Source organism: Rhineura floridana, chromosome 4, assembly GCF_030035675.1.
Source record: "Rhineura floridana isolate rRhiFlo1 chromosome 4, rRhiFlo1.hap2, whole genome shotgun sequence".
Lineage (NCBI taxonomy): Eukaryota > Metazoa > Chordata > Lepidosauria > Squamata > Rhineuridae > Rhineura > Rhineura floridana.
The window spans coordinates 102,720,376-102,740,051 of record NC_084483.1 but is presented as its reverse complement, the minus strand read 5'-3'; the positions used below and the strand labels follow the sequence as shown (position 1 = coordinate 102,740,051).

At 40.3% G+C, this 19,676-nt stretch overlaps 1 protein-coding gene across 1 annotated transcript; it reads right to left on the bottom strand.

The window, feature by feature from the left end:
* Nucleotides 1–411: 411 nt before the first annotated feature.
* Nucleotides 412–14,978, bottom strand: ARG1 (arginase 1). Its single transcript, XM_061626091.1, is given in 6 exon segments — nt 412–660; nt 1,226–1,287; nt 4,400–4,521; nt 4,523–4,570; nt 9,146–9,320; nt 14,630–14,978. Coding segments are annotated over 6 exon segments (690 nt in total). The 5' UTR covers nt 14,664–14,978.
* Nucleotides 14,979–19,676: the final 4,698 nt, after the last annotated feature.

The window sequence follows — 19,676 nt, the reverse complement described above, 5'->3', positions numbered from 1 at the left end:
CCTCTTTCAGAACGCTAATGTTCAATTTAAATCCATAAGGTAAACACTGGCTGTAATTTTTACTATGAGTTGTATCCAAAGCAGTGCTAAGTAATAGTCTTGTCAGTGCAAGGATTTCCACTTGTGCAGTGGGACTCCTCTCCTATCCCAGCGTTCCCTAAATCTGTTCCAGAGATTGTCCCAACCCTCCAGAGCAGATTTGGGAGGGGGGCTCTGTGTAAGTGCAAATCCTTGCGCTAGCAGGATGCATTAGTTAGATACTACCCCCTCAATCTTATAATTTTACCAGATAGCTTTATTTCACAACCATCTGTAGCAAAATAAGGGATAAAGCATAAGAGATAAAGGCCTATCTGCACACTTAAATTAGCAGTCATAAACATTAGTTTCTAGGAATTTTATTTTAGGACTTCAAAACTTGAAACCAAACTTCACATAGTCAGAGTCCACTTTGGTACCAAGGATCGCAGCAGTCGGAATGATAAGTCTCTCCACATGAAGCCCCAAAAGCATGATGAGATCATTGCCACTGGTGAACTGGTAGTAGTGCTCATTTGTTCTGGAGTCTTCCCACAAGCTGAACTGACTTCCATTATACCCACTGCTGACAGTAATCCTGTAAAGGTAAAGACCAACTTCATTCTGATTCTGACCATTTGTCTTTTAAAAGAGAAAGCAAGCTTTAAAGCGATATAGCTAGGCATGTGGTAGGAAGCCTTGATTCTAGGTATCAGGGCAAGTTTGTTGGTATCATCAGTCCATCTACCCCCAACCAGAGTCCTACATCAGAGTGAAAAGAGGATAGATTTCTGTTTTTGTAACCTTTCAGTTATTTTTAAAAAATGGTTCAAATATTTTTTTTAGCCAAGAGGCATTTTCACTTCTCAAGTTACCTAAAACTAAGGAGGATACCAGTACTTAAAGTCTGTAAATAGCCAAGTGGCTACCAATTTGCAAAACACCTATGCAAAGAACCTCAGACATTTATATTTACATCTATTACAAAGCGAAGCTAGGAATTCTAGAGAAGGTCATGATAGCTTCCCTGGGATTTTCTGAGACTGGAAAAACAAATTCCTTCAAATGAACCTTATTAAGGGGATTTGTCCTTGAAGGTCAATATGATACCCATGTATAACTGGACTCTGTTGTGAGTGTACAAAGATAACATATTACTATAATGACCAGGTACTCCTGTGAGCTGGGCTGAATGTTCAAAACTAACATGTTCTTTATTAATGCATCCAGCAATATTACTGGAAGGAAGAATAGGCTCAGGCTGTAATCCTGGGGGGTGGGCAAAATTCAAAAGCAATTGAATCGTCTTATTCTATGCCCTGCTGGGCTTGAGCTGACAAGTGAAGGTGGAAGAATGATACTGCGTTCTCCATCTATTTTCACTTTTCTTTTTGGATGTTGAAACAGTGGGGGAAAGGGGAGGGGAAAGTATGGACTTTCTCAAACATATCTGCATTTTCTCCTGGTTTTGGGGGTGTGATTAACTGGAAGGGCTTAAGATGTGTTGGATCACATCCACTTCCCTGAACGCTCCCCTTTTGGCCCTTTCATTCTCAAAAGTTCTGATCTCATTTGGGCCCAGGGCATTGGGAGGAGCTACCTCCATCAGATGGAGGCTGACCAATGCTCTCCTATTACTGAATTACAAATGGTACATTGTAATTTCATTCTGTATGATACTTTATTTTGAAACACTGAAACTCAAAATCAATTATTGTAAGGTGACATTGGTTTTATGTTGGGAAACGTTTGTAAGAAACATAAAAAACTGAAACATGTTGCTTGCATAAGTATTCAACCCCCACACATTAAATTTGGTAGAGCCACCTTTCGCTGCAATAAGAGCTTTAAGTCTTTGGGGGTAGGTATGTACCAGATCTGCACACAGCATCTGAGGGATTTTGGCCCATTCTTCTTGGCAGATTTGCTCCAAGCTGTTCAGGTTGGTTGGACGTCACTTGTGGACCGCAATTTTCAAAGAGCACCACAGATTCTCAATGGGATTGAGATCAAGACTGTGACTGGGTCACTGTAGGACATTCACCTTTTTCTTCTTGAGCCACTCCAATGTTGCTTTGGGGTTGTGCTTGGGATCATTGTCCTGCTGAAAAGTGAATTCTTTCAAGTCTGTTTTTTAGTGGACTGAAGCAGGTTCTCTTGCAGTATTTCCCTGTATTTTGCTCCATCCATTCTTCCTTCGATTTTAACAAGATGCTCAGTCCCTGCTGATGAGAAGCATCCCCACAGCATGATGCTGCCACCACCATACTTCACTGTAGGGATGGTGTGTCTTGAGGCATGGGCAGTGTTAGGTTTGGGCCCTACATAGTGCTTTGAGTTCTGGCCAAATGCTCTGTCTTGGTCTCATCTGACCACAAAGTCGTTTCCCGCATAGCAGCTGGGGCACTCTCATGCTTTCTGGCAAACTCCTGACATCCTTTCAGATGGTACTTTTTGAGTAACAGCTGCTTTTGTTCCACCCTCCCATACAGGCCAGAGTTATGCAGAGCTGTTGATAATGGTTGACTGGTGCACTATTACTCCACTCGCAGCCACTGAACTCTGTAGCTCCTTCCAAGTGATTGTTGGCCTCTCTGTGGCTTCTCTCACAAGTCTCCTTGTTCAAGTGCTGAGTTTTGATGGACAGCCTTTTCTTGGCAGTGCGTGGGTGGTGTGATGCAGCTTCCACTTCCTGATTATTGATCCAACTATGTTCACTGGGATATCCAAACACTTTGATATTGTTTTGTACTTTTTTCCTAATCTATGCATTTGTATTACATTATCTCTCACTTCAGTAGAATGCTCTTTGGTCTTTATTTTCCTTCAGATCGACAGCCTGACAATGATCCTTCAACAGTGGGGTTTTTATCCTGACAATGTGACAGCAATTTTAATGGTTCACAGGTGGAAGCCAATGTTAAGGTAACTGTGTCCTCAATAGGGCGATTTCTTTCATCTGTGTAAACTGGGAGTTTCTGCAGCACAGAGGTTGAATACTTATGCAAGCAACATGTTTCAGGTTTTTATGCTTCTTACAAACATTTCCCAACATAAAACCAATGTCACCTTACCATAATTGATTTTGCATTTCAGCATTTCAAAATAAAATATACAGAACGAAATTACAATGTACCATTTGTAATTCAGTAATGTGAGAACATTGGTCAGGGGTCTGAGTACTTTTGCAAGGCACTGTAGCCTATATAAACCTCCATTGAAAGCCTACATTTCATGTATTGCAAGACTGCCAGTTCTCCCACTTCTCCATTCCTTCACCATCACCTTCCCCCACCACCCAGACACACTCTTTAGCTTTCTCCAGTTAATTTTCCTGTACTTTGTTTTATTTTGTTCTCAAGCAACTCACTTTCCAGAATTAATTTCACACAATCTTTTAAAGGGGGAGAATTGCCATTCAGAATCCAAGAGCTATATAGCTGCTAAAACTAGTTTTCTTGACAGTTTTCAAATTCTGTCAGGTATTTGTGAGGTAGGGAATAATGTATAAATAAAACCCTGCATAACCACTGGCTTTGACCCCAGTTCACATGATCCAATGATACGGTTACTGCTGAAAAACTGATTCTGCATGTGCAGGGCTCCACAGTATGCAAGAGACTGCCATGCCAATTGGTTGGATCAACTGGTTGCTACTTGCACCCATTACAGCTACGATGTGGAATTCTGGCCATACAGGAGCATTTTCTTCATTGGAACCATCTTCTCATGGTAACATACGAAGCCTGATACTGGAACCACCACCACCTTGTTCCACTATAGCTGTAAGCGTAGCAGCACAGGAGTTGATTGCCTGAGCATAAACCACTGTAATTAATTTCTTTGCAATAATATGTCTGATAGACTGAATGAAAATATTTTATCAGGAACTTTTAATTTCCCACTTGGGCAGAAATACATATAGACAATCTGATTTATGAGAAAAGTATCCTAAACCTTCACATTATACAATCAGACACATACCTAAACACTCGATGATAGCTCATATTGAGGGGTGGATATGCATGGCCAGCCCAAGATATTTTATGGCCTTAGGTGGAGCAGCAAATTCTCTTTCCCCATGGCAAAGTACAAAAGTACCTAAAGCCAGCAAAGATAGTTTAGCACTTGAGGGAGAAAATCCCACAAGTGCCTCTGCCTCTACCTGGCAGTAAAAATACAAAGTGCATAAATGAATTAAATAACTGACAATTTGCTGCCCTTTGATGTCACACAAATTGAGCTGCCTGAGGTAGCTGGCTCACTATGTCTAATGGTAGGGCTGACCCTAGGAAAACCTTTCAGTTTTTTATGTGCACATGCACACGCAAAGAGAGAGAGAAACATGTTCTCAGTGAACAGGATCAATATAAATGCAGACCTGCAGAATAATAGCTGAATTATGGAGACACTTCCATTACCTTATCCTTAAGTTCCTTTATGAAAGCCAGAAGCTGGCTGTGCAGGTTCCCGCTTAGAGATGTGAAGGGGGTGTTGATGTCAGAGATCGGGGTGAATTGTGGCATGTCCACAGACTGTTCCAATAGCCAGGCTACATGAGCAAAGAGAAGTGTAGGAAATAGTTAGCATTACAGCTAAATATTTAAAACTAAGCACCTTTTGTGATAAAATTAGTGCCAAGAAAAACCTTTTTTGTTTGGATTGAAAATGCTTATGTGTTCTGATAGTGCTATCTCAATGTCAGCCCATGTTAAGATGGATAATAATTCACTAACAGGCAAAAAAATCTTTGCAGTTTAAGACTGTACTTATAGCCAACAGATATTTCTAACAAACTTTAAAAAGCAGGGAAATTTGGTAACATGCCTTTGAGCATATGGTGAGTGGTGGCAACACCTGCAATCAGCCTAAATAACAGAAGCAAGACATGTGCTGTGCTGATCTAGTTTTAACAGGGAGGAAGCAACAATATCAACAGTTGATACAGTTCAGATAGTAATTTTAAACATGTTTGATTTACTTTGCAATTTTAGTGAAGGTTCCTATGGTAAATTATATTCTTTTGCTTCTGTTTCTGTGAATATGTGAAGTACGGCAACACTTTGAAACAATGTGGAATAATGGTGAATATAAAGAGTGTCTCAGTTTGCACACAGTGGGAGGTGAAATATATTCTAGCAAATTTCTAGGTGTGCTCTATGTTTTTACCTGAACATGCCCATCCTTCCTTAAGTGGAGTGGTTTAAGCATAGCAGGCTGAACACATGCATCCTGGGCAGGCCAAGCTTGTCTTCAAACACTAGATTCATTACTTAAGTTGAACATATTGTAATCAGTCTAATTTTAAAGCTGAAGTTTCAAATTCAACTGTTAATGCACCCAAAATAGAAATAGAACAGTTTGAAACATAAAAAGCTGTTTTCACCATTATATGACATTGACAAATAAAAAAGCTTTGAAATTAATAAAAATACATTTGACATCGATTTCTAGGATGAATAATGAGACACCTATAATTTTGTAGGTTAGATTCTCTGTAGAAACTAGTAACAGGAAAGAATTAAAGTAAGAACACCAGAAAAAAATATAATTCTCCATCTTTGGAGATGCAGTCCTGATTGCAGGTGTTGCCACCACTCACCATATGCTCAGAGGCACATGTTACAAAATTCTTCCAAGCTACACAGCAAGTGGATTGGACTGTGAAAGACCAACCCAAATTGTGTTTGCATTTTGACAAATGTGGAGGGCAGTCCAATATCTCAGAGAGGAGGTCAGGTCTCCTGCTCCCCTGGTGCATTCCTATGGCTGCCCAATATCCCTGCTTTTTAAAGTTTGATAGAAATATCTGTTGGCTATAAGTATATTCTTAAGCCAAAAGGTTTTTTCTGCCTATTAATGAATGTCTCTGCTTTTTAATCCAGGAGGTAGGAAATGGGATCCTGTGCAAGTTTTCTGAGAATGGATAGATCATTTGTATGCTTACTGAGTTCAATGGGATTTATTGCTGTGCAACATGCTTAGGATAGGTGAAACTGACCACGGGGTAAGAGGATGGAGGGGGAGGAAAGGAGGCATGGGGACGAGGGGAGGCAGGGAGATGGGAGCAGGCAGGAGGGGGGAAGAGGGGGTAGGTTTGATCATTTGCATTCTTATTGAATGCAATGGGGTTTCCTCCTTTGCAATCATGCTTAGGATAGGTGAAACTGACCATGGGGGAAGGAAGGAGGGCTGGATTGGGGAGAGGAGGAGGAGGGGAGAGGGATAGAGGGGAGGGTGAGGGGAGAAGTACAAAGGGCCCCTCAACGGCAGGTTTTATTATTTGCATGCTTATTGGGAGAGGGGAGAGGGGTGAAGGGAGGAGATTGGGTAGGTGAGCACTAGGCAGAGGGTGTTGTGAGCACTGCTGGGAGGGGGTGGACAGACAAGAGCAAGGCACAGGATGAGGACTTGGACTGGGATGAACAATGTGAGGAGGGGCCATGTGGCGAAACGGACTTAGAAGGTGCCCCGACTCCAGTCCTTGATAGTTCAATTCCCACAACTTTGGACACCCCTGTGGGAGCTCAACCTGGCCTGTCAGGTGCTTCCCAGCTGGGTGTCCCCACACTCCCTGCACCTAGGCTGTCAGTTAGCAGCCCCCTTCCGTCAGATGAGGAAGACAAGCAGGTGGCTGAGGCCCCACCTTCACCTCATGGCAGGAGGTGAATGAGGTGGGAAATTTAACAGAATCAGTTAAGGCGGGGCCTTCGCTTATGCACATGCACTGTCAGCATTGACAGCTGGCACAAGCAAGCAGGAAGCCCACCCAGCCTTATTTAAGCTGACTTGGGGGGGGGAGCAGTTGCACAGTCAACGTCTTAGAGTCGCAGTCACATTTAGCTAGTTCTAGAGAAATGCTGAGTTCTGAGTAAGCGTAGATAGATTCAGGAAGGGCACTGAATTGAAGCTGTCTCTTACTACAATAAAAGAAAAAAATCACAACCATATCTGAGTCTGAGTTCTTCAATTTTGGGCAGGACAGAGGGAAATCTCCTTTCCAGAAGGAAAATATTGTGTTAATATTATTTTTGGGGTTTTCCCCCCACCTTTTTATTCTACAGCAGGCACATGCAGTCTCCCACCCAAATTTAAACAAAAGCTGCCTCTGGCCACATCCACACCAGACATTTATTCCACTTTAAACAGTCATGGCTTCTCCCAAAGAATCCTGGGAAGTGTAGTTAGCAAAGGGTGCTGAGAGTTGTTAGGAGATGCCCTATTCCCCTCACAGAGCTACAATCACCAGAATTCTCTGGGAAGAAGGACTGACTGTTAAGCCACTCTGCTACTGGAGCTCTGTCAGGGGAATAGGAGTCTCCCAACAACTCTCAGCACCCTTCACAAACTATACTTCCCAGGATTCTTTGGGGAAAGCCATGACTATTTAAAGTGGAATAAATTGCTGGCAAGGGTGTGGTCCCGATTAGCCAAGCCAAACAGGTGTTAGTCTGACTTTTAGAACACTGACAGCTGGTTCTTATTGAACATGTCCATGCTTATTGACTCCAATGTTAATTTTCGTAAACTAATTAAAAATCAGCCATGCATTTTTTTTAACTTTTAAACTGTAGAGGATGAACGTTAGAGTATGGGGCAAGGTCAGTGATAGGATTACAGGTACTCTGTGAACATGGCTGATTTTTAATTATTTTTAACAAATTATGAGACCACTGAAAGAAAAAAGTCCAACAGGGATCTGGATTATTTCTCTTTTGTTTTAGACTTTGAACTCTGGATTCTCTCTGAGTGTTTTGTGTATCACCATGAAAACCTAGAGGGTTGTTAAGCAAGCATTTCTGAGTTCAGAATTAAAAGTTTTGTAAAATTTTGTTTTGAAATGAGCTTATGGGAAGCATCAGAATGGCATGGGGGTATTTTCAATTTAACATGACGGAATGTGAGAAATCCATGCTGGCTATAGTATACAGCCATTCTCTTGGCTATACAATTAGATGTTAGATATCAGTTGTTTAGAATTAAAGAATGTACAGTGCTTCTTGCAGGGTGTATCCTGGAAATACCATCTTTTCTGTGTCCATTTTTTTTCTGATAAATGTCTTACTTCAGTTTGGGAGAGAGAAATCTCTGGGAAACGGACCATGAGAATTTCAGCAACATTTTTTAGTCTCCTTCCCAAAGCTATGCACTTCCTGTTATAGTTACCAAGTTTTGTAACACTGGGCATGCATACCTCACCTCAGAGCCAGGTGAGCATTTTTGATTTAAGTTATTTAAGTAGCAAATTTCTGTAGAAAAATCTACCTACCTGCTCTCATTTGGTTTTATTCCATTCCTCCTTGCATTCCTTCAAAACTGTGAATTGCTTGTCTCAGTTAAAGTCCCAGATATTATGGGGGCATATCTGTTCCACTCATTAAAATATTAGGTGCACATAGATGGTTTGGCTGAAAAGACCTGAAACACTCTGAGAATGCACAAGCCAATGCAATAGGTTAGGTTCATTTCGGAGAATGGTCAGATTTTGATGTCATACTAAACCACGGTTTAGCGAGATGTGAAACAGTGAGGAGTTAAAAGCTTTGTCATGCCATCAGGATGAACAGACTGTGTTTAACAATATTTATGGTTAGTTTCAAACAAGCCAACTTCAAATTGCAGTCAGTTTTTATATCTACGTTTTCCATAGAAAATGGTAAAGGTGTGTAGTGTGCAGATAAGGAACTATGTGCAAATATCTGCTGGAGGGTTCTAACTATTGATACTAATGAATGCTAATGTCCTAAGGTGGTAGCAGTACCTTAGGCATGGAACTTAATCCACCAGGGCTTTAAGTAGGTCAAATCAGGATGTTCCTGATACAGCTGGGGGTCCGTTGGGAGAGAAAGGTATTTGCATGGTGCATATCTCCCATTTTCCTGTGCAGCCTTTTCTCACTCAAGGAAAGCAACTTACAAACCTTGTGTGAGCACAGGGCGTAAGCTGGAAAGGAATACTGGATGTACATACAGTCCTCTGCAGAATATCTGTGCCAAACTATGGCCACCAGAACATTTGGATGAGGACTTTAGAAGTAAAGAATCAGCAAGAATGAATCTAAATGATGGCAAGATTAATCTCAGTGGACCATCTTTTCCTGGTGTTTGGGTTCCTTGTAAACAAATACCTGTGATCTTCCCCAAGAACTAGTGATGTTCTTCCACTTCTCTTCACTTCTGCAATGACACTGGCTAACATCTGGTTTGCTTTCCCAACAGATATGGGATTCTTCTTTTTGTTAAATGGGTTATCATCGGGAAAATCCTCAAACTTCAGGTTTCCATAATCTTTAACATCACATCCTGGGTAAATCACAAAGAATGGCAATTGCTTTCTCTTGCATCATGAATGTACATCCCAATATACTTGAAGAAAACCAACTGGTTACACTGCTCATAGAGTTGTCTTTCTTGTTTTGAAACACATATTATACCAATTAAGTGATTTTTTAAAACCATTTTTTCAATCTGAACACATTTTTATAGAATATGGAGTTTCTTTGGACAAGGTTCCCAAAACGTCGCCTTGCTTACTATCTCTACGCTTCTGCTCAGATATGTTGAATGTATCTTAAAATACAAGCATGAGGCCTAGCAGGTCTGGCCAGCACCAAATGGACTGTGTGTGTGACCAAGAACTCTCAGCAGAATCTTCTATACCAGGGGGTGGGAAACCCTTTTTAACTTGAGGACTGCATTCCTTTCTGGGCAACATTCCAGGGTGGAGGGGCACATTCCGGTGGTGGGTGGGGCCAGAGGCAAAAGTGGGTGGAGCAATTAATGCAAATTTTACCTGCATACAATACACACGCTCAGTCCTCAATCCTCAGTCCAGTAAAGCAAGAGGCATTACGAGAGCTCAAGGACACATTCCAGCCAGCCAGAAATACTCAAGGAAGGTACAAAATAGGACCAGTGAGGGGTATGGCTTGGGGAGTCTCTCAAGGCCAGATCTGGAGGGCTGGATTTAGCTTCCAGGCCTGAAGCTTCCCCCTCTTTGACCACAGCATGTGCTGAATTATTCCTCACCAGACAAGTTCATGTGGAAAGGGGGCCATGAAGGTATGAACACTTGAAAAGTACTGGATCAGATTATCTTTGAATTGCTTCCATATTTTTCAATCAGCCTCAAAGATTCATAAGTTCCATTTAATTAGGTTTCCTTGTTCTGTAAATTAAAATCTCAAACTTCAGCGTGGTTAACAAGGGAATTTATCTCTTTCCTGAAACATGGATAAAATTTCTGGGGGAATTTACAGATCCAAATATACCGCAATGAGCATTATCCATTATTTTACATTACCTTGTACTCTCAGTTTATCAAGCAAATCAGCTTCTCTCATGAACATGGGACCTTCTTCCACCCCTTCTTGCGACTAGCAATTTATAAAAAAAGATTTTATGAAGCAATTGCTTTTTGTCAATAGAAAATGTATCTTCATGTGCTACAACCGCACCTGGAGAACTGCAACCTGTTAAGGAGCCAAAAGGTTCAACCAGCTAGCCCTACCTTGAAGAAGAACTATAAGAACTTTGCCACAGCTGTAGGCACTTCCAGGGAGCAGCCTATTGTGTGGGCAATTTTTTGAGGATGGCAGATGTGTTTGCAGCAAGAGCATAATGCAACTCACAAATACATTAAGTGCGATTCATGGTGTGCCTGGATTTTTGCTATTTTATATTTTATTGATTTATTGTATTGTACTTTTGTATTTTGTATTTACTGTAGTTTTATTGTATTTTCTTTTGTATTAATCTGCTCCCGGCTTTGGCCAAAAAGCAAACAGAAATAAATGGATGACAATGATGATGATGTTCAGAAGTGAGTTCCAGAGTATATGTAATCAAAACAGCACCATCCATGTTGCAGAGTAGCAAAAAAGCACCTGAGTGAGCTTTGTGTCTTTGAATCCTTGCTAAATATTACACCTTCCCTGGAATTAGTCACACTGAGACTTTAAGCTCAAAATAAGGAAAACAACAACAACTTTATTCTGGAAGTACATGCTGGATAGAAAAGAGTTCTACATCTGGCTAACTAGCTATGTTAGAGATACAAGCCTAGTGTTTGCCCTTATGCTGTGAGGAGAAAGACAAAGAGAAGATGTCTTCTCTCTCTCTCAAGAGGACAAAGAAGAAGCCAGAAGATGTGGTCAGCATCCTAAGAAGAATAGTTTACACAGGAAGGGTTAACAGGAGATCATAGGATAGGTATAGCCTGGGAATCAGGAGGCTGCTTTTCTATCTACCCTTTTTAACCCCATGCAGGTCCAACCCACCAGTTCGAGTTGAACCACATATTCCAACAATCCATGTACAAGAAAGAGCCACCAGGAGGCTTTGGAAACCTCCAAGTGTGCTTCAGTGCAATAAAAAAAATTAGGAGTAAAAAAACCAAAATCCTGCAACCCCCCACCCCAGTATACTCAAATGCCTTGGAATGCTGACTAGTGGAACTTAAGAGTTTCATGGAGGAGGGTATGGCTACCTGATTGATACACTGAACAGGAGAATTCCATACTGCAACATTTTGTTGCAGGTACCACTTATATGGATCTAACACAGTTCTGAGTTACAGAACACCAATCAATACACAAACTGTGATTGTGAGGAGTTTGTCTGCCAGGAGTCCAACTTAGCTTTCTGTATTTGTTTTGGCATAGCAAATCCCAATCCTCTTTGTCTTGCAGCAAAACCAAAACATGCTGCAAAGATTCAAAATAAAAAGCTTTGCAGGGTACAAAAGAGCTTGTTGGTTTGCAGCCATCGTTGATTACGCATCATGGATTGATTTCTGACTGATGACAATTTGCAGCAATCAAAGGAAAAATAAAGGCTTCCCATCCAACTGACTCAGCAGGGACCCTTGGGGGTAGCGGTAATATATTGTAATGCCTGGAGTGGAAAAGTGAGCATAGGAAGTTAATTTGCAGACAATCTGATAATTTGCAAAAAATAAAAACCTGTAGAAATGGTAAATTCAGATTAAATGGGGAAAACATTGGACTGGAATTTTGAAGAAGATGATGTCATGTTGAACTCGCAGGCATAAGCAGCACCAAGTCCAGTGTGTATAGAAACCCCACAGATATGTAGCAAGTAAGTGTTTTCCAGCATAACACTACAGCAGTAGAATATTTAAATAATATTTCTGTCTGACTCTTAAGTACATCAGTCATTTCAGATTGTAGTGTATCCTTGTCAATCATAACCTAGGCTATAGTGGTTCATCAAGCCTTCACTTAATGAAATTATCATATCTGTAGGCTGAACACGCCCTACAGTGGCTTACGAACCAAAACTCTCTAGCATAATTACACCAAGTCTACTTATTAAAATGCAAATGGATCATATTTTTTCATGCATATGTTGGCACTGCATGCTATGTGTCTATTAACATTAATGGAATACTTACATTATAAGTAAAGATATTGTCAGATTATTTTAAAAACAAAATTAGCCTAGACAAGGGAGGAAATCATTTCCATGCATACGACTTTAGTCCCTATGTGCATGCTTCCCAAGTACCAACAATCAGCTGATAGTTGGTGCTTGGGAAGTGCTGTGCAACTGGTTTTGCAGGCACCACCAATCAGCTGATTGGCGGTGCCTGCAAAGCCCCTTTTGTCCAAGCCCTGCCTTTATCTGCCCCACATTTGATGCCATATATGATGTCAGATGTAGGGCAGATGGGTATGGCTTGGCCAAAACAGTCTGGCGGAACAAATGAGGAAGCCTTGGGGGGGGGGGCTAATGAGGCATACACACCTGCAGTTTTTCATCTCTGCTTTAGGACAAGTGCCTCAAAATACAAGGCATCATTATACAGCCACAAGAGTGGCTGTATTATATCCGAGAGCCAGGACCAAACAATGGGCCATCATCTTAAAAGCTTAAAAACAGTAAAGTTGAAACAGTTCCTATTACAAACATAATACAGACAGTTCAGTAGATTGGGATTTCTAAAGAGGGCATACAGAATTCATTTGCAAAGAATTATTTAGGAATTATTCTGACTGATTTGCTATTCAGCTATTTATAGAGGTGACTTAGAGGTGGCATTCACGACAAATTCAAATTCAAAACAAGCACACAATATTAATGAGGGGCCACTCAAAGAAGAGACAGTTTTCTCATGTAATAAGTCAAAACAGTGAAGAGATTTTAACTCTCTGCTCTCTCTCGGAACAGCATTTGGGCTTGGAATACAATGGTTGGGATTCTGTGATCTCCCAGATGCTGTTAAACTACAGTTCCCACAATCCCTGACCATTAGCCATGCTGACTGGGGCCAAAAATATCTAGAGAGCCACAGGTTCCCCTTCCCTGGAGATCAAAATAAGAATGACATAGTCTATTAGAAAAAGATCTCATTAGTTCAAAAGGTAGAAAATAAGCATAGGGTCATTCATAAATCCACCTCATTATAAGTTTATTTCTATAATCATTTCAAGTGATTATGAAAGCAGGTGCTTTATTCCAGTAACTGTGACGTGTGCCTGATGGCTTTTTTTTGGTATGGTCACATTAGTTCATAGTGGTTTTAGTTATATTTTGGACTCAGTGGTATAGCTAGGGACCTTGGGGCCAAAATCCAGGATCCTGCAGATGGTCCCCTCCGAATGACCATTCAGAGAGGATCAGATGATGGGGCAGTGGTAAATAGGTAACTGGGCGTTAGTCATTAACACTTGGCTGCAGGGCAATCTGCTTAAGGTGGTGACGCACCACCCCTCCTCCAGTGAAGCATTAATCATTCCCTGCAGTCACACAGTCTACAGTTACAGTAGTTCTAAAAAGCCAAGATGGGCAGGGGTCAAAGGGACAGGTGGTTGGCTGCACTTCTTCAAGCAGGTTGTCAACATCCTCAGGCCACTATAATTTAAACTGATCCAGTTCAATACCCAGCTAGAGAAGGGGGACAAATCCAATTCAATTTGCATTTAAAGGCAAATCTAACTAATTTGCAATTTTGGAAAACTAAAACACAGCCATCCTTTGAAATTTGCACTTCATTGAATTTTGCAATGCCATTCTCCAGCCAAGTAATGTGAACAAAAATGCAAATAAGGGCAATGAAAATAACATATACAAATGCATTATATTCCCGTCACAGTGCTACTATTCTCAGAGCTCCCTAGGAAGAGGAACTGACTGTTAAACCATTCTGACAATTGTAGCTCTGTGAGGGGAACAGGGGTCTCCTAACAAGTCTCAGTACCCTTATCAGACTACCTTTTCCAGGATTCTTTTGGGGGAGCCATGACTGTTTAAAGTAGAATAATCGTGGAATAAATGTACGGTGTGAATGGGGCCCGAGATTCACCCATCTCTATATACAGCTTACATTTGTTTGTTTTGTTTATTCTTAAAGTGAAATTTAACCAAAGCACTTCAGTTTGTTTCACGGCCATGGTTTTAACTTTGGCATCGTTTCTGTATATTTACTCAGAAGTAAGTTCCAATGAGTTCAATAAAATTTAATTCCTCACTGTAACATCAGTAGTGTGCCAATTCCGGTTGTAACCAAGTGAAAATCTATTGACCTCTGTCAGGTGATGGGAATATTAATCTTTACAGACCTCAATCCAATGATGGTGGCCATGACTTACCATCTTCTTGCATAGCTGTGTTCCTGTGGCTCATCTTGTCACTCAAGTGACATGTAGGGTTCTGGATTCATGGCCTTTATCATATGATACAGATCAACAAAACTATTCCAGAAAATGGTCAGATGTCAGGATTCCTCTTCATTCCAGTTAGAGTTAATGATGACAGATCTCTTTCCCATTGGGCTATACTATAGAAATGGTTTTATGCAAAGAGCACTCAACATGTCGTGAACCATCTAGTGAGATTCATGGCTGAGTGGGGATTTCAATCCTGGTCTTCCAGGTCCTAGTGCAATGCTCTAACCACACTGGCACAATATAGGTGCTGTATATTTTTTATTACTCCTCCTTTTTCTTCCCCATTTTTTCTTATTAAAAAGTAGTAGAAGGCTAAGCTAATTTTGGAATTCAAGGAAATAAGTTTGTAGTCAATCTGACTGAACAATTTACCTCCAAACTAGCCTGTGAATGACAAACTGAGATCAACCTTTGTCACAACCAAGCAGCTGCTCTACTAACAGGTGACATCTGTGTGTTCTACAAACAGCAGGTCGATCAATATTTAGTGTTGCTTCCTCATGTGACTGGCTCAAAGGCTGTACATGTGAGAAGTCAAGAAAAGGAATAAATTAGAATGAGTCTGATTTACAAACAGTGTTGGAAAGATCTTTATAGTTTGGGGCTTGAGCTGCATAGGCATCTGTATTTGAAATTAAACCTAAATCCTAAGACACATCTTTGGACGAGGCCTACGTGGGATTTTGCACAATCATTTGTACTCAAATGATTAACTTATTGGTTGACTGTTAAAATGTTGTTATATTTTTGTAACTGAGTGAATTCCGCAAATTTTTCCATGTTGTAAGCTGCCTTGAACATAGTTTACTATGGAAAGGCAGTATATAAATAAATAAATAAATAAATAAATATGATGATGAAGCTTGTAGTGACCTAAAAACGACTACAGGTTGCAATACTAAGCATACTTCTGTTTAAATATATGAAAGCTTACTTCCACTTTACTTCTATGTAAAAAATAGTTCAGAGAAAGCCTTGTCTTTAACGCTTCAATTTTTTAATGCTTCCATTCCCCACCCTGCCATTTTCCCCTATGATATACACAATGGTGCCAAGCAGAGACATTTCACCAATTGTTTTGCCTCTACGAAATGCATAATGCCCTTTGAGTTGTTTTTTTACCCCTTTGCAAAAAGGCATAAAACTGTTTGCAAGGGAGAGTGTGTTAGAGGGAATGCATTCCTGTTGCCATAGTAATCAGTGTGGCATGAGCAAAGTTACCTAGGGTGTATCCCTGTTCCACACCAATTCAGAGTGAGGACATTTTAAGGTTTGCCCATCATGACACAGTCATATCATGGTCATACCATCCAATTGGTTATGTAGCACTGTGATGTCATCATGATCCCTGATTGGCTGAAATCCTGCAATGAAGAAGTCCTTTCAAGTAAAAGAAATGGCATTCAACCAGCAGCAGATGGGAGAAAATGGCTAAACATAGGCACAAACAATGCAGAGCAACGTGGAAGGTTGAGACCTGTTGCAGCACCCTCTTGGTGAAAGCTCCTGTTCCGTCAAGCATTTGGCAGATGATGTTTTACATGGTGAACCTGTTTAGGGCTTTTATCTGCTTTTATCAATAATTTTATCTGCTTTTATCAATAATTTAAGATATGCAGATGATATCATACTACTAGCAGAAACCAGTAGTGATTTGAAACGAATGCTGGTGAAAGTTAAAGAGGAAAGCACAAAAGCAGGATTACAGCTGAACGTCAAAAAGACTAAAGTAATGACAACAGAAGATTTAAGTAACTTTAAAGTTGACAACAAGGACATTGAACTTGTCAAGGATTATCAATACAAAATGGAGACAATAGTGAAGAAATCAGAAGAAGGCTAGGACTGGGGAGGGCAGCAATGAGAGAACTAGAAAAGGTCCTCAAATGCAAAGATGTATCACTGAACACTAAAGTCAGGATCATTCAGACCATGGTGTTCCCGATCTCTATGTATGGATGTGAAAGTTGGACAGTGAAAAAAGCGGATAAGAGAAAATCAACTCATTTGAAATGTGTGTTGGAGGAGAGCTTTGTGCATATCATGGACTGTGAAAAAGACAAATAATTGGGTGTTAGAACAAATTAAACCAGAACTATCACTGAAGCTAAAATGATGAAACTGAAGTTACCATACTTTGGACACATAATGAGAACACATGATTCACTAGAAAAGACAATAATGCTGGGAAAAACAGAAGGGGGTAGAAAAAGAGGAAGATCAAACAAGAGATGAATTGATTCCATAAAGGAAGCAACAGATCTGAACTTACAAGATCTGAACATGGTGGTTTATAACAGATGGTACTGGAGGTCGCTGATTCATAGGGTCGCCATAAGTCGTAATCAACTTGAAGGCATATAACAACAACACAGCACATTTCCATTTTTTATATTGTTTGCATTTGATAGTGTTATTGGATTGGAGGTTGTTGAGCTGGATGATCTTCTGATTCCCTTTTCAACTCTTGATTCTACCTTTCTGTGAATAGGTTTTCTGTCAGTGTTGGTTGTCTGAGGCATACCTGGTGAGAGCATGGGGCCCTAGGCCATGTAAAATAGCCCTGGCAAAGTGTTCTGTTCTCTCCTTTTGTTAAGGAGATTAGTTTATGGTCTTTAATGGCCAGCAAGTATGCGAATGTCTCTCCCTATAGGTATCTAATCCAGGTGCCTGTGAAGGAGTTGAAAGGCAAGCCTGCAGATGGAGACTGAAAAAGACACAGAGAGTTGAGTTGAGCTCCTTTTAGGGTGCTGGATGCCTTCCTTGAAATCTGATGGGGAAGCAGTGAATTTTCAGTCATCTGTTGGAGTGTTTCTAATGCTGCAGCTCTATGTTCAACCTGTGTATTTGTAAACAAACACAAATAATACAAAATACTAGTTAGCCTTCAGTGACCTCCTTCCAACAGAAACTGAACCCAGGCAAGTACTGAACCCCCAAAGCATCTCACGTCTCAGAAAATGGGGTGCACATAACAATATTGTTTTATCACGGCTTGTGGCATTTTAACTGAAGTAAGCCACTCTGAGTAATGCATTAGAAGGGCTGGATATAAATCTGTGAATGAATGGATAACATTGCCCAAGTTGGAGAATATATAACGTTGTTACTAGACACTTGAACCGGTTCAAGGGCACATCTGTTCAGAAAGCAATTACATCACAGCCCAAGCCACAGCTATTGAAGAACAGGGCGCACATACAGAACACAGGATTTCAAGAGCTCTGCTGCTCCCACGTTACATAAGACATAGGAAATAATGACATATTAAAATAAGTGTACTACCAATGGGGAACAAAACAGTCAATCTACAAGAGCATCAGATGGAAAACATGATGTGGAACAATTGTGAAGGGCCAGAACACACCAAGCACAAAAGGGAGTATTTGCACAAATAGTAAACTCCCAACAAAAGAAGAGACTCACAGAAAAAAGAAACACTTCACACTGGGCTGCTTTGTTATATCCAGATCTATACAGACACTGAGCAAAGATAGTCCCTGCTTTTTCTTCCCATAGTGTCCTTTAGTTTACTAGTCCAGTAAATTAAATTTAGCCTACAGTAGAGGGGTTCTGGATACCTATCTAGGATAAAGGAATGGATGCACCATTTCTCACACCTCTGAGATAGATATCCACTGAGGAATTTCACCTTCCATATGTCTGATAGCCCATGCAACAGTGCTGAATGTTCTCCTTTGTGGGATTGCCCCAAAGCAGAGGCAAACGCCTAGGATTCCAGGGGATGCAATGGCTTAGCTTGGCAATTTACCAAATGGGAGCAGTGGGAAGGCAGAAAGAACATAAGGAACTATTTTGTCCCAAGATAGATCTGCCAAGAGTAGCAGGAAAAAAACATGTTCCAAAACACTTCCTTCCATCTTAAAACTAATTTCCCCCTAGATTATGGCAGAGTTTAATACTATGAGAACAGGCTTCATCTACTAGAGAAGCACATTAAAACGGAAGGCAAGAACTTGTAATGAAATTCCATGCCCAGATGTAATCACAGATTGTGTACAGGGTATAGCAATAAAATCATAATGTAATTTAGTTCAGTGATGTTAATCTGTTTCAGAAGACTTGTTTTACATCCTGCATTTTACAGATAAGAGGTACATAAGTTCTCATAAATTGTATCGTGAAATATCATATTTAATACCAAAACAGACATAGCCAGAGGATATTTGAAAGATATCTGTGCCCAAGTGATAGTTAAGATTGAAAAGGGCTAGCTCTGCACCAACTTTTGGATGCTTTCATAAAGCAATGTAGCAAAAGTTTGGATGGCATTTATGCAGATAGAGGCCAGTGTTTCATTTTAAAGCATATAGAACCATTCACAAAAGATGTTTACTAAATCCAACTGGAGACAGAAAAGTTTTAAAAAGAACAAAAACTGGCATGACCAGTTTCCCATGCTATACACACATTTATTTTATCCCACTTTTACTTCTGGTCAACTGGGATTGTTATTATTTGGCTTTTTATTTTATTTCTTAGTTTTGCCAATATTTGAAGTCCTGTTTGCCAAAGAAAATGTATGGGGAGTGTTCCCCTAGCTGTTGGCAATGTGGTACCCTCCAAAGGTTTTTGATTACAACTCCTTCCACTTTCAGCCCTAGCTTGGCAAAGGCATCTCAAACTATAAATGACTGGGTGAATCTAGCAGATCACAAGGAGGCACCAGAACAGCAAAATCATTCCTATAATTGTGATTAGTAGAGAATGCACAACTAAAAAATTATACAGTAATATTTATACCAGAGAAGCCTCTATATGATTTTATATAATGAATTAATATTTTTAACAGATTTTAAAAGCTCATTTTAATGCTCCTTGGATATACAGTCTATATGCTGAGGATGTTTTACCAGTCTTATTATATCTAGTTTAATACCACATACGATTTTAAACTCTGACAATATACATGCTACAATGTCCAAAATATGGAGATTGGGAATATTGT